The following is a 15,466-nucleotide window of genomic DNA, read 5'->3' as shown; positions in this document are numbered from 1 at the left end:
TGGACCGTGACAGACTTCCTGTCTCTGTGTGGACCGTGACAGACTCCCTGTCTCTGTGTGGACCGTGACAGACTCCCTGTCTCTGTGTGGACCGTGGCAGACTCCCTGTCTCTGTGTGGACCGTGACAGACTCCCTGTCTCTGTGTGGACCGTGACAGACTCCCTGTCTCTGTGTGGACCGTGACAGACTCCCTGTCTCTGTGTGGACCGTGACAGACGCCCTGTCTCTGTGTGGACCGTGACAGACTCCCTGTCTCTGTGTGGACCGTGGCAGACTCCCTGTCTCTGTGTGGACCGTGACAGACTCCCTGTCTCTGTGTGGACCGTGACAGACTCCCTGTCTCTGTGTGGACCGTGACAGACTCCCTGTCTCTGTGTGGACCGTGACAGACTCCCTGTCTCTGTGTGGACCGTGACAGACTCCCTGTCTCTGTGTGGACCGTGACGGACTCCCTGTCTCTGTGTGGACCGTGACGGACTCCCTGTCTCTGTGTGGACCGTAACCGACTCCCTGTCTCTGTGTGGACCGTAACCGACTCCCTGTCTCTGTGTGGACCGTAACCGACTCCCTGTCTCTGTGTGGACCGTAACCGACTCCCTGTCTCTGTGTGGACCGTAACTGACTCCCTGTCTCTGTGTGGACCGTAACTGACTCCCTGTCTCTGTGTGGACCGTAACTGACTCCCTGTCTCTGTGTGGACCGTAACTGACTCCCTGTCTCTGTGTGGACCGTAACTGACTCCCTGTCTCTGTGTGGACCGTAACTGACTCCCTGTCTCTGTGTGGACCGTAACTGACTCCCTGTCTCTGTGTGGACCGTAACTGACTCCCTGTCTCTGTGTGGACCGTAACTGACTCCCTGTCTCTGTGTGGACCGTAACTGACTCCCTGTCTCTGTGTGGACCGTGACGGACTCCCTGTCTCTGTGTGGACCGTAACTGACTCCCTGTCTCTGTGTGGACCGTAACTGACTCCCTGTCTCTGTGTGGACCGTGACGGACTCCCTGTCTCTGTGTGGACCGTAACTGACTCCCTGTCTCTGTGTGGACCGTAACTGACTCCCTGTCTCTGTGTGGACCGTAACTGACTCCCTGTCTCTGTGTGGACCGTAACTGACTCCCTGTCTCTGTGTGGACCGTGACGGACTCCCTGTCTCTGTGTGGACCGTAACTGACTCCCTGTCTCTGTGTGGACCGTAACTGACTCCCTGTCTCTGTGTGGACCGTAACTGACTCCCTGTCTCTGTGTGGACCGTAACTGACTCCCTGTCTCTGTGTGGACCGTAACTGACTCCCTGTCTCTGTGTGGACCGTGACGGATGCCCTTTCTCTGTGTGGACCGTGACGGATGCCCTTTCTCTATACCCTCAAAACAAATCATATTAATTATGTCAACATTCCTTTCATCCTGCTGGCTCAGAGTCGGTATGCACGCACGCACGCACACGCACAGTTTCATGTAAAACCACTACCATCTCATACCGTACCTGTGTTCCTGTGAAGTTCAGGACAGACTGCATATTCCTCCCATTGAAGATGTTCACCTACATGGCAAGACAACATAACTGACTCGGTTTTTCGTTTTTCACCCACAATGACTTACACACTGATACGCTGACATAATAATAGTTAGCCTAGTCGATCTAGTCTGTGTGTTTTAGCCATGGCAATAATAGTTGGCTATAGCACACAGATGCAGTAAAGAGATAAATTGAACTGACCAAAACAATGGAAATGCCATGCCAACGCCACTCACGCCCCCCCCCCTCCCCCCTTAAAAATTTGCCTACATTTAAGCTATTGTTTAAATGTGTATTCAACGCTATTTGGGGTAAACATCAGATCGTAATGCTTGTATGGATGTCAACCCCGACACATGTTTATGTCATCACCACTAATTAACTTATATTTCAAAATGGCTTCAAGTACCACCACCTGATTTCTATATGGCTAGCTATGCTACCAGCTGATACGAACAGAAGTTAGCGTTTAGCAGATATTGTTTTATAAACTGAAAATAACTATGTCTAAATATTAGTCAGCGAAAACAGCGGAATAGATCTAAATTCGGGTTTTTAGTAACCACATTGTGGGCCTGTTAGAACACAAAAAATCATAACGAATATGATAAATATCCACATTGTAAAATCTGAATGTTTGATTGTGCGCCAATGGAGACCTTGTTCTTCCCTCACGGTACGTTGACCTCTTTAACACATGTATAGTACAGCTCTCAAAAATATTTTAGCTCAATGACGGGAAAGCATCCAGACCCCTTCACTTTGTAGCAAATGTATATAATTTAAAAAATTATTTAAAAAATAACAGAAATATCACATTTACATAAGTATTCAGACCCTTTACTCAGTAGTTTGTTTGAAGCATCCTTAGGCAGTGATTACAGCCTCGAGTCTTCTTGGGTATGACGCTACAAGCTTGGCACAGCTGTATTTGGGGAGTTTCTCCCATTCTTCTCTGCAGATCCTCTCAAGCTCTGTCAGGTTGGATGGGGAGCGTCGCTGCACAGCTATTTTCGGGTCTCTCCAGAGATGTTCGATCGGGTTGAAGTGTGGGCTCTGGCTGGGCCAGTCAAGGACATTCAGAGACTTGTCCCGAAGCCACTCCTGCGTTGTCTTAGCTGTGTGATTAAGGTTGTTGTCCTGTTGGAAGGTGAACCTTCACTCCAGTCTGATGTCCTTAGCGCTCTAGAGCAGGTTTTCATCAAGGATCTCTCTGTACTTTGCTCCGTTCATCTTTCCCCCGATCCTGACTAGTCTCCCAGTCCAGTCCCTGCCACTGAAAAACATCCCCACAGCATGACGCTGCCACCACCATGCTTCACCGTAGGGATGGTGCCAGGTTTCCTCCAGATGTGATGCTTGGCATTTCGGCCCTAAAGAGTTAAATCTTGTTTCTCATGGTCTGAGAGTCTTTAGATGCCAAGCGGGCTGTCATGTGCATTCTACTGAGGAGTGGCTTCCATCTGGCCACTCTATCATAAAGGCCTAATTGGTGGAGTGCTGCAGAGATGGTTGTCCTTCTGGAAGGTTCTCCCATTTCCACAGAGGAACTCTGGAGCTCTGTCAAGGTAATTAACAGGTTCTTGGTCACCTCCCTGACCAAGGCCCTTCTCCCCCGATTGATCAGTTTGGCTGGGTGGCCAGCTCTAGGAAGAGTCTTTGTGGTTCCAAACTTCTCCCATTTAAGAATGATGGAGGCCACTGTTCTTGGGGTCCTTCTTGGGGTCCTTCAATGCTGGTCCCCTTCCCCAGATCTGTGTCTCAACACAATCCTGTCTCGAAGCTCTACGGACAATTCCCTCGACCTCAAGGCTTGGTTTTTGCTCTGACATGCACTGTCAACTGTGGGACCTTATATAGACAGGCGTGTGCCTTTCCAAATCATGTCCAATCAATTGAATTTACCATAGGTGGACCCCAGTTCAGTTGTACAAACATCTCAAGTATGATCATTGGGGTATTGAGCATAGATTGAATTTTTTTTTTTTACTTAAACCATTTTAGAATAAAACACAACAAAATGTGGAAAAAGTGAAGGGGTCTGAATACTTTCCGAATGCACTGTAAATAAAGGTTAATCTCTCATTGACAGACTACGTAGAATCTTGGGTTAACCAAGATTAAATGAAAGCTAAATAATTGTTTTTTATACAAAATTCTGTTTGTATATATGAGCTCATAATACTTACATAGCCTAGAGCTTTGTCTCCCCTGGGTACCCCGGTAATGTAATCTGTACAACAGAAGAGAAATCACAGAAATAATGTTAAAACTAGATCACCATTGAACTGTTCTATATAGAATGTTAGAATGAGATCACCATTGAACTGTTCTATATAGAATGTTAGAATGAGATCACCATTGAACTGTTCTATATAGAATGTTAGAATGAGATCACCATTGAACTGTTCTATATAGAATGTTAGAATGAGATCACCATTGAACTGTTCTATATAGAATGTTAGAATGAGATCACCATTGAACTGTTCTATATAGAATGTTAGAATGAGATCACCATTGAACTGTTCTATATAGAATGTTAGAATGAGATCACCATTGAACTGTTCTATATAGAATGTTAGAATGAGATCACCATTGAACTGTTCTATATAGAATGTTAGAATGAGATCACCATTGAACTGTTCTATATAGAATGTTAGAATGAGATCACCATTGAACTGTTCTATATAGAATGTTAGAATGAGATCACCATTGAACTGTTCTATATAGAATGTTAGAATGAGATCACCATTGAACTGTTCTATATAGAATGTTAGAATGAGATCACCATTGAACTGTTCTATATAGAATGTTAGAATGAGATCACCATTGAGCTGTTGCATTCTGGAACATTAAGTATCAAGCACAGAACTAAGACATTCCACAACACATTACTGTACCAAACCCAGAGATTACAGTATGGAGCATCCCACTTGTACAAGTGACAAAATAACATGAGTAGGGGAAAGGCCATGTATACGCAGTACTAAACAGAGGAAGGAGTGTTGATGGAGACAGAAGAGATGTCAGTAGATGGGAACAGTTTGATGGTCAGAACGTACCATCTTCTCCATCAGCATTGAAGTCACCGACAGTCACAGAATAACCTGGAAGTAAACATCAAATCAATACCAAATAAGCCAGAAGACATGGTGCCAGCGGAGTAGAGAATCGTTGACGTACTACACTCTACAACAACAGACCATGCACAGTTTAACAACATTGCTAAATCCTCTGCCACAAAACCCTAAGAGCTCATTCAATTCTTTAACGATAGTTATGAGCCTCTCACAGAGCCAAAACAAGAGCTTCACCGCCACTTGAGAACAGGCTAATCAAAGTGAATATGTCCCACATGGCACTCTATTCCCTACGCGCCCTGGTCAACAGTAGAGCAATATAGAGGGAATAGAGGGCCGTTTGGGACTCAGGACAACAGGACTTACCTAAATAGCTGTCATCGTACTGAGCGCTGGCAGACTTAGTGGTCAGCTGGTTACTGTAAGGAGTGTAGTATTGTCTATTGAACCTGGTGATGATCTCAGAGATATCATCACTTATCAGCTGACCTGTGGAAATAACATACAGCGTCGTACATATCACCTTATGGTATTAATAATTGAAAAACTGTCAACATTTGTATGGGTGCCATGCCAGTCTGCAACTCGATAGTAGAAGATGTTCCTAATGTTTTGTGCACTGTTATTAATAACATAAGGGCTTCTACTCCAGAGGGTGAGAGAGGGTTTGTGTAGCCTAATTTGTTTTGGTCTAAATTGTGCTTTTCTGCTTACATTTTTCACAACAAATGCTTCAAGGTGAAAGAGAATCTAATATACAATGAGTGCACAAAACATTAGGAACACCGTCTACTATCGAGTTGCAGACTGGCATATGGCACCCATACAAATGTTGACGGTTTTTAAATTCCACCCCTCCCTAATCAAATTCACTCAGTGCCTACCCAGCATAGCAGCAGCCAATGAGCCGCCCCGTTACGAACAACTTTGACAGCTTTAAAAAAAGGGGCTGTATTTGCTCCTTTGACTCACAACAGGATGTTGCAACGAGCAGCACACCCAAAGAAAAACAACATCTCAACATGTTCCCTGGGTCACAGAATCTGTCACAGAATGAAGAGACCAATTCAAGGGAGAGAGAATGTTTTTGTAATGTTACACAGTACAAGATATTGTCCTAGACATTTCGTGGGACTGTTGCTAGAACATTCCTGTGTCCAGTTTCCTGATCGTTAGGGGAAAATTCCATCAATGTCCCACCAAACATACAGAGAACATGGCTGCTTTGTTCTCAAAACATACGATATTACTGTTATAGACACATTGCTAGAACATTCCTGTGTCCAATTGTCAGGACGTCACCTGATGGTCCCAGAGAAAACATCTTGTTCCTGTGGCCCAGCCCATCAAGACTCTGATTGGTCAACCACTGATCCACATCGCATCTTGTTCTTGTGGCCCAGCCCATCAAGACTCTGATTGGTCAACCACTGATCCACATCGCATCTTGTTCCTGTGGCCCAGCCCATCAAGACTCTGATTGGTCAACCACTGATCCACATCGCATCTTGTTCTTGTGGCCCAGCCCATCAAGGCTCTGATTGGTCAACCACTGATCCACATCGCATCTTGTTCTTGTGGCCCAGCCCATCAAGGCTCTGATTGGTCAACCACTGATCCACATCGCATCTTGTTCTTGTGGCCCAGCCCATCAAGGCTCTGATTGGTCAACCACTGATCCACATCGCATCTTGTTCCTGTGGCCCAGCCCATCAAGGCTCTGATTGGTCAACCACTGATTCACATCACATCTTGTTACTGTGGCCCAGCCCATCAAGGCCCTGATTGGTCAACCACTGATCCACATCACATCTTGTTACTGTGGCCCAGCCCATCAAGGCTCTGATTGGTCAACCACTGTTACTGTTGTCCAGCCCATCAAGGCTCTGATTGGTCAACCACTGCTACTGTTGCCCAGCCCATCAAGGCTCTGATTGGTGAACCACTGTTACTTTTGCCCAGCCCATCAAGGCCCTGATTGGTCAACCACTGTTAACTGTTGCCAAGCCCATCAAGGTCCTGATTGGTCAACCACTGTTACTGTTGTCCAGCCCATCGAGGTCCTGATTGGTCAACCACTGTTAACTGTTGCCAAGCCCATCAATGTCCTGATTGGTGAACCACTGTAACTGTTGCCCAGCCCATCAAGGCCCTGATTGGTTGGTGAACATCTTGGTTCACGGCATTCAGATCTTCCTGCTATGTCGACATGTCCATCTCAGTTATCAGTTCATTAGAATATTTGAGAGCTTGGGACTATCAAGCATTGTTTCATTTTGTTTTGTTATTGACATCAGCCAATGGGTACTGTTGTTCAGTGTTCTCTCCCTGGTGTTTTGCGGGTACTATTTAATGAAGCTGCCAGTTGAGGACTTGTGAGGCGTCTGTTTCTCAAACTAGACACTCTAATGTACTTGTCCTCTTGCTCAGGTGTGCACCGGGGCATCCCACTCCTCTTTCTATTCTGGTTAGTGCCTGTTTGCGCTGTTCTGTGAAGGGAGTAGTACACATCGCTGTACGAGATCTACAGTTTTTGGGAATTTCTCACATGGAATAGCCGTCATTTCTCAGAACAAGAATAGACTGATGGGTTTCAGAAGAAAGTTCTTCGTTTCTGGCCATTTTGAGCCTGTAATCAAACCCACAAATGCTGATGCTTCAGATACTCAACTAGTCTAAAGAAGTCCCGTTTTATTGCTTATTAAATCAGTACAACAGTTTTCAGCTGTTGCAAAATGGTTTTCCAATGATCAAGTAGCCTTTTATAAACTTGGATTAGCTAACACAACATGCCATTGGAACACAGGAGTGATGGTTTCTGATAATGGGCCTCTGTACGCCTATGTAGATATTCCATTAAAAATCAGCCATTTCCAGGTTCAATAGTCATTTACAACATTAACAATGTCTACATTTCTGATCAATTTGATGTTATTTTAATGGACATTTTCTTTGGCTTTTCTTTCAAAAACAAGGACATTTCTAAGTGACCACAAACTTTTGAACGGTGGCGTAGAAGTCTAGGAAGCATCTCAAAGATACAGTTGAAGTCAGAAGTGTACATACACCTTAGCCAAATAATTTAAACTCAGTTTTTCACAATTCCTGACATTTAATCCTAGTAAAAATTCCCTGTCTTGGGTCAGTTAAGATCATCACTTCATTTTAAGAATGTGAAATGTCAGAATAATAGTAGAGAGAATGATTTATTTCAGCTTTGATTTCTTTCATCACATTCCCAGTGGGTCAGAAGTATACAAACACTCAATTAGTATTTGGTAGCATTGCCTTTAAATTGTTTAACTTGGGTTAAACCTTTCATGTAGCCTTCCATAAGCTTCCCACAATAAGTTGGGTGAATTTTGGCCCATTCCTCCTGACAGAGCTGGTGTAACTGAGTCAGGTTTGTAGCCATCCTTGCTCGCACACGCTTTTTTAGTTCTGCCAACATATTTTCTATAGGATGATTTCAGGGCTTTGTGATGGCTACTCCAATACCTTGACTTTGTTGTCCTTAAGCAATTTTGCCACAACTTTGGGTCATTGTCCATTTGGAAGACCCATTTGCGACCAAGCTTTAACTTCCAGACTGATGTCTTGAGATGTTGCTTCAATTTATCCACATAATTTTCCCCCCTCATGATGCCATCTATATTGAAGTGCACCAGTCCTTCCTGCAGCAATGCCCCCCCACAACATGATGCTGCCACCCCCGTGCTTCCCAGTTGGGATGGTGTTCTTCGGCTTGCAAGCCTCCCCCTTTTTCCTCCAAACATAAAGATGGCCATTATGGCGAACAGTTCCATTTTTGTTTCATCTGACCAGAGGACATTTCTCCAAAAAGTACGATCTTTGTCCCCATGTGCAGTTGCAAACCGTAGTCTGGCTGTTTTATGGCGGTTTTGGAGCAGTGGCGTCTTCCTTGCTGAGCGGCCTTTCAGTTTGTCGATATAGGACTTGTTTTACTATGGATATAGATACTTTTGTTTCATCCAGCATCTTCACAAGGTACTTTGCTGTTGTTCTGGGATTGATTTGCACTTTACGCACCACAGTACGTTCATATCTAGGAGACAGAACGTCTCCTTCCAGAGCGGTATGACGGCCGCGTGGTCCCATGGTGTTTATACTTGCGTACTATTGTTTGTACAGATGAACGTGGTACCTTCAGGCGTTTGGAAATTGCTCCCAAGGATGAACTAGACTTGTGGAGGTCTACAATTTTTGGCTGATATCTTTTGATTTTCCCATGATGTCAAGCAAAGAGGCACTGAGTTTGAAGGTAGGTCTTGAAATACATCCACAGGTACACCTGCAATTGACTCAAATTATGTCAATTAGCCTATCAGAAGCTTATAAAGCCATGACACCATTTTCTGAAATTTTCCGAGCTGTTTAAAAGCACAGTCAACTTAGTGTATGTAAACTTCTGACCCACTGGAATTGTGATACAGTGAATTATAAGTGAAATAATCTGTCTGCAAACAATTTTTTGAAAAATGATGTGTCATACACAAAGTAGATGTCCTAACCGACTTGCCAAAACTATAGTTTGTTAACAAGAAATTTGTGGAGTGGTTAAAAAACTAGTTTTAATGACTTCAACCTAAGTGTATGTAAACTTCTGACTTCAACTGTAGCTCTATCGTCTTTCTGAAATCAACACCACATACTGTTATACCATGTTGAACCACACACTGTTATACCATGTTGAACCACATACTGTTATACCATGTTGAACCACATACTGTTATACTATGTTGAACCACATACTGTTATACCATGTTGAACCACATACTGTTATACCATGTTGAACCACACACTGTTACACCATGTTGAACCACATACTGTTATACCATGTTGAACCACACACTGTTATACCATGTTGAACCACACACTGTTATACCATGTTGAACCACACACTGTTATACCATGTTGAACCACACACTGTTACACCATGTTGAACCACATACTGTTATACCATGTTGAACCACATACTGTTACACCATGTTGAACCACATACTGTTACACCATATTGAACCACACACTGTTATACCATGTTGAACCACATACTGTTATACCATATTGAACTACATACTGTTATACCATGTTGAACCACATACTGTTATACCATGTTGAACCACATACTGTTACACCATGTTGAACTACATACTGTTATACCATGTTGAACCACATACTGTTATACCATGTTGAACCACATACTGTTACACCATGTTGAACCACATACTTTTATACCATATTGAACCACATACTGTTACACCATGTTGAACCACATACTGTTATACCATATTGAACAAACACGTGTCTGATTAGGAATCACATCAGCTCTCGTCATCACATTTATATCTGGAACATTCCTGATTCGATGCCGAAACATGGCCCAGGCTATCCCATCGGACTGAACAACGCCTCTTATCTGTGACTGTATTCATGATGCAGCACTTCCTCTTATCTGTGACTGTATTCATGATGCAGCACTTCCTCTTATCTGTGACTGTATTCATGATGCAGCACTTCCTCTTATCTGTGACTGTATTCATGATGCAGCACTTCCTCTTATCTGTGACTGTATTCATGATGCAGCACTTCCTCTTATCTGTGACTGTATTCATGATGCAGCACTTCCTCTTATCTGTGACTGTATTCATGATGCAGCACTTCCTCAACCATATATGTATGTTTGGTGGGACATTGATAGAATATTCTCCTAACCCTCAGAAAACTGGACACGTGAACGTTCTAGTAATGTTCCCATGAAACGTGTCTGGGACATTTAATATCTTAAGTTCTGAGAACATAGCAACCACATTCTTGGTCAGTTCTATTTGACATTAAGGGAATGGTCTCTGGGAAACATTCCTTGCACATCACAGGAACATTCCTATGAGACTCTAAAGGGAATGTTCTCTAAAGTTGTGGGAACGTTTGTTGTTAGCTGGGCAGTCACTCCTGCAAGCCAGTGTCATGATCTCACAGACTACCGCTCACTTGTCAGCCTAAGAGCTGCATTGACCACAGCTATATTTATTTAGGTAGTCAAAGTATTACTGCATTGACAACAGCTACAGTTAGGTAGTCAAAGTGTTACTGCATTGACAACAGCCACAGTTAGGGAGTCAAAGTATTACTGCATTGACAACAGCTACAGTTAGGGAGTCAAAGTATTACTGCATTGACAACAGCTACAGTTAGGCAGTCAAAGTATTACTGCATTGACAACAGCTACAGTTAGGTAGTCAAAGTATTACTGCATTGACAACAGCTACAGTTAGGCAGTCAAAGTATTACTGCATTGACAACAGCTACAGTTAGGTAGTCAAAGTATTACTGCATTGACAACAGCTACAGTTAGGCAGTCAAAGTATTACTGCAAATTCCCTGAATCACTACATGCCTCATCTCAGAGAAGAGCCACACAGAGCACAGCGTGTCTGATAATACCCTGGAATAACAGACCTGCTCAGTAAATATATAGAATTACACATCACTTACCTTGCCAGTAGAAACTACCAGGGCCTCCAACAACCACCCTGTTATTCTGTTGGAGAGAGAGAGAGAGAGAGAGAGTGTCCTTTAGCCATTTGTACATTGTTAGAACACTGTATATATATATAATATGACATTTGTAATGTCTTTACTGTTTTGAAACTTCTGTTCTTCTAAATAAGTTTATGATGCTATTCTGAAAGAAGAAACCAAGACAATAAGATCTGAAATGGAATCCAAGCATCGGAGAACAATACTTTATAAAACTGTTTTTAAGTTATTTATTTATTGTATGGAACACTGCAAAGTGCGTATAAAACACAATACGCACCTTGACAAAGAAGGACACAAAACACAATACGCACCTTGACAAAGAGACAAAGAGGACACAAAACACAATACGCACCTTGACAAAGAGACAAAGAGGACACAAAACACAATACGCACCTTGACAAAGAGACAAAGAGGACACAAAACACAATACGCACCTTGACAAAGAGGACACAAAACACAATACGCACCTTGACAAAGAGGACACAAAACACAATACGCACCTTGACAAAGAGGACACAAAACACAATATGCACCTTGGCAAATACGCACCTTGGCAAAGAGGACACAAAACACAATACGCACCTTGGCAAAGAGACAAAGAGGACACAAAACACAATACGCACCTTGGCAAAGAGGACACAAAACACAATACGCACCTTGACAAAGAGGACACAAAACACAATACGCACCTTGACAAAGAGGACACAAAACACAATACGCACCTTGACAAAGAGACAAAGATGACACAAAACACAATACGCACCTTGACAAAGAGGACACAAAACACAATATGCACCTTGGCAAAGAGGACACAAAACACAATACGCACCTTGGCAAAGAGGACACAAAACACAATACGCACCTTGGCAAAGAGACAAAGAGGACACAAAACACAATATGCACCTTGACAAAGAGGACACAAAACACAATATGCACCTTGGCAAAGAGGACACAAAACACAATACGCACCTTGGCAAAGAGGACACAAAACACAATACGCACCTTGACAAAGAAGGCCACAAAACACAATACTCACCTTGACAAAGAGACAAAGAGGACACAAAACACAATACGCACCTTGGCAAAGAGGCCACAAAACACAATACGCACCTTGGCAAAGAGGACACAAAACACAATACGCATCTTGACAAAGAGGACACAAAACACAATACGCACCTTGGCAAAGAGACAAAGAAGGACACAAAACACAATACGCACCTTGACAAAGAGACAAAGAGGACACAAAACACAATACGCACCTTGACAAAGAGGACACAAAACACAATACGCACCTTGACAAAGAGGACACAAAACACAATACGCACCTTGACAAAGAGACAAAGAGGACACAAAACACAATACGCACCTTGACAAAGAAGGACACAAAACACAATACGTACCTTGACAAAGAAGGACACAAAACACAATACGTACCTTGACAAAGAAGGACACAAAACACAATACGTACCTTGACAAAGAAGGACACAAAACACAATACGCACCTTGGCAAAGAGGACACAAAACACAATACGCACCTTGACAAAGAGGACACAAAACACAATACGCACCTTGACAAAGAGACAAAGAGGACACAAAACACAATACGCACCTTGACAAAGAGACAAAGAGGACACAAAACACAATACGCACCTTGACAAAGAGACAAAGAGGACACAAAACACAATACGCACCTTGACAAAGAAGGACACAAAACACAATACGTACCTTGACAAAGAGGACACAAAACACAATACGTACCTTGACAAAGAGGACACAAAACACAATACGCACCTTGACAAAGAAGGACACAAAACACAATACGTACCTTGACAAAGAAGGACACAAAACACAATACGTACCTTGACAAAGAAGGACACAAAACACAATACGTACCTTGACAAAGAAGGACACAAAACACAATACGCACCTTGGCAAAGAGGACACAAAACACAATACGCACCTTGACAAAGAGGACACAAAACACAATACGCACCTTGACAAAGAGACAAAGAGGACACAAAACACAATACGCACCTTGACAAAGAGGACACAAAACACAATACGCACCTTGACAAAGAGGACACAAAACACAATACGCACCTTGACAAAGAGACAAAGAGGACACAAAACACAATACGCACCTTGACAAAGAAGGACACAAAACACAATACGTACCTTGACAAAGAAGGACACAAAACACAATACGTACCTTGACAAAGAAGGACACAAAACACAATACGTACCTTGACAAAGAAGGACACAAAACACAATACGCACCTTGGCAAAGAGGACACAAAACACAATACGCACCTTGACAAAGAGGACACAAAACACAATACGCACCTTGACAAAGAGACAAAGAGGACACAAAACACAATACGCACCTTGACAAAGAGACAAAGAGGACACAAAACACAATACGCACCTTGACAAAGAGACAAAGAGGACACAAAACACAATACGCACCTTGACAAAGAAGGACACAAAACACAATACGTACCTTGACAAAGAGGACACAAAACACAATACGTACCTTGACAAAGAGGACACAAAACACAATACGCACCTTGACAAAGTCAATACTGAATCCAGCCTGACAGAAGCCTTGTCCCTCTGGAGAGTTGGCTTCTGTTCAGAGTAACACAAACACAAAACGATTTAATCATCTCTCAATGGTAAACCAGGTGGGGTCATCTCAATCTGCAGTTATTGATATAAACAGATATAGAGCCAGTTTCCCAGATCTAATCCCAGACTACAATCCACTTTTTAATGAAGAATCTCTAGGCTTAAATTGCTGGATCGAGAAAAAACAAACAATTGTCTCAGTCACTTACTAGATCGACAAGGAGAGTACTCCACAACTTCCTGTCCTTTCTTCAGGAAACACGTTCCAACAGGCTCTCTCTCTGACACGCTGTACGTGCTCCACTGGTAGAGAGGAGCACAGGCCTGAGAGAGAGACACACAACACCTCATGAGTACAGTCAACGACAGCAAGGCCACGCAACAGTCACAGAGACTCGATAGAGAAAATGGGTCTTCTCTCGTTACAGACTGTTCGCTAGCTGGCGCACGCAAGATTTGGTTCTGGATTCCAAGATAAGGACATGACACTCACCAGGATGTGTTCACCATCTGATCATAAGGTTCGGAGATAAGGACATGGCACTCACCAGGATGTGTTCACCATCTGATCATAAGGTTCGGAGATAAGGACGTGACACTCACCAGGATGTGTTCACCATCTGATCATAAGGTTCTGAGATAAGGACGTGACACTCACCAGGATGTGTTCACCATCTGATCATAAGGTTCTGAGATAAGGACGTGACACTCACCAGGATGTGTTCACCATCTGATCATAAGGTTCGGAGATAAGGACATGGCACTCACCAGGATGTGTTCACCATCTGATCATAAGGTTCTGAGATAAGGACGTGACACTCACCAGGATGTGTTCACCATCTGATCATAAGGTTCTGAGATAAGGACGTGACACTCACCAGGATGTGTTCACCATCTGATCATAAGGTTCGGAGATAAGGACGTGACACTCACCAGGATGTGTTCACCATCTGATCATAAGGTTCTGAGATAAGGACGTGACACTCACCAGGATGTGTTCACCATCTGATCATAAGGTTCTGAGATAAGGACGTGACACTCACCAGGATGTGTTCACCATCTGATCATAAGGTTCGGAGATAAGGACATGGCACTCACCAGGATGTGTTCACCATCTGATCATAAGGTTCTGAGATAAGGACGTGACACTCACCAGGATGTGTTCACCATCTGATCATAAGGTTCTGAGATAAGGACGTGACACTCACCAGGATGTGTTCACCATCTGATCATAAGGTTCGGAGATAAGGACATGGCACTCACCAGGATGTGTTCACCATCTGATCATAAGGATCTGAGATAAGGACGTGACACTCACCAGGATGTGTTCACCATCTGATCATAAGGTTCTGAGATAAGGACGTGACACTCACCAGGATGTGTTCACCATCTGATCATAAGGTTCGGAGATAAGGACGTGACACTCACCAGGATGTGTTCACCATCTGATCATAAGGTTCGGAGATAAGGACGTGGCACTCACCAGGATGTGTTCACCATCTGATCATAAGGTTCTGAGATAAGGACGTGACACTCACCAGGATGTGTTCACCATCTGATCATAAGGTTCTGAGATAAGGACGTGACACTCACCAGGATGTGTTCACCATCTGATCATAAGGTTCGGAGATAAGGACATGGCACTCACCAGGATGTGTTCACCATCTGATCATAAGGT

The 15,466-nt window shown here is 43.3% G+C and overlaps 1 protein-coding gene across 1 annotated transcript in view; it reads right to left on the bottom strand.

Moving 5' to 3' along the window:
• LOC109875776 (integrin alpha-V-like) overlaps positions 1-15,466 on the bottom strand; it is an 86,920-nt gene that overhangs the window by 41,437 nt on the left and 30,017 nt on the right. Inside the window, 7 exon segments of the mRNA XM_031805407.1 lie at positions 1,487-1,543; positions 3,709-3,752; positions 4,582-4,626; positions 4,966-5,088; positions 11,113-11,158; positions 13,727-13,788; positions 13,998-14,112. Coding sequence (XP_031661267.1) covers positions 1,487-1,543; positions 3,709-3,752; positions 4,582-4,626; positions 4,966-5,088; positions 11,113-11,158; positions 13,727-13,788; positions 13,998-14,112 — 492 coding nt within the window.

Source organism: Oncorhynchus kisutch, linkage group LG26 (genome assembly GCF_002021735.2).
Source record: "Oncorhynchus kisutch isolate 150728-3 linkage group LG26, Okis_V2, whole genome shotgun sequence".
Taxonomy (NCBI): Eukaryota; Metazoa; Chordata; class Actinopteri; order Salmoniformes; family Salmonidae; genus Oncorhynchus; species Oncorhynchus kisutch.
Note: the sequence above shows the minus strand (reverse complement) of the source record. Positions and strands in the feature narration are given on the sequence as shown.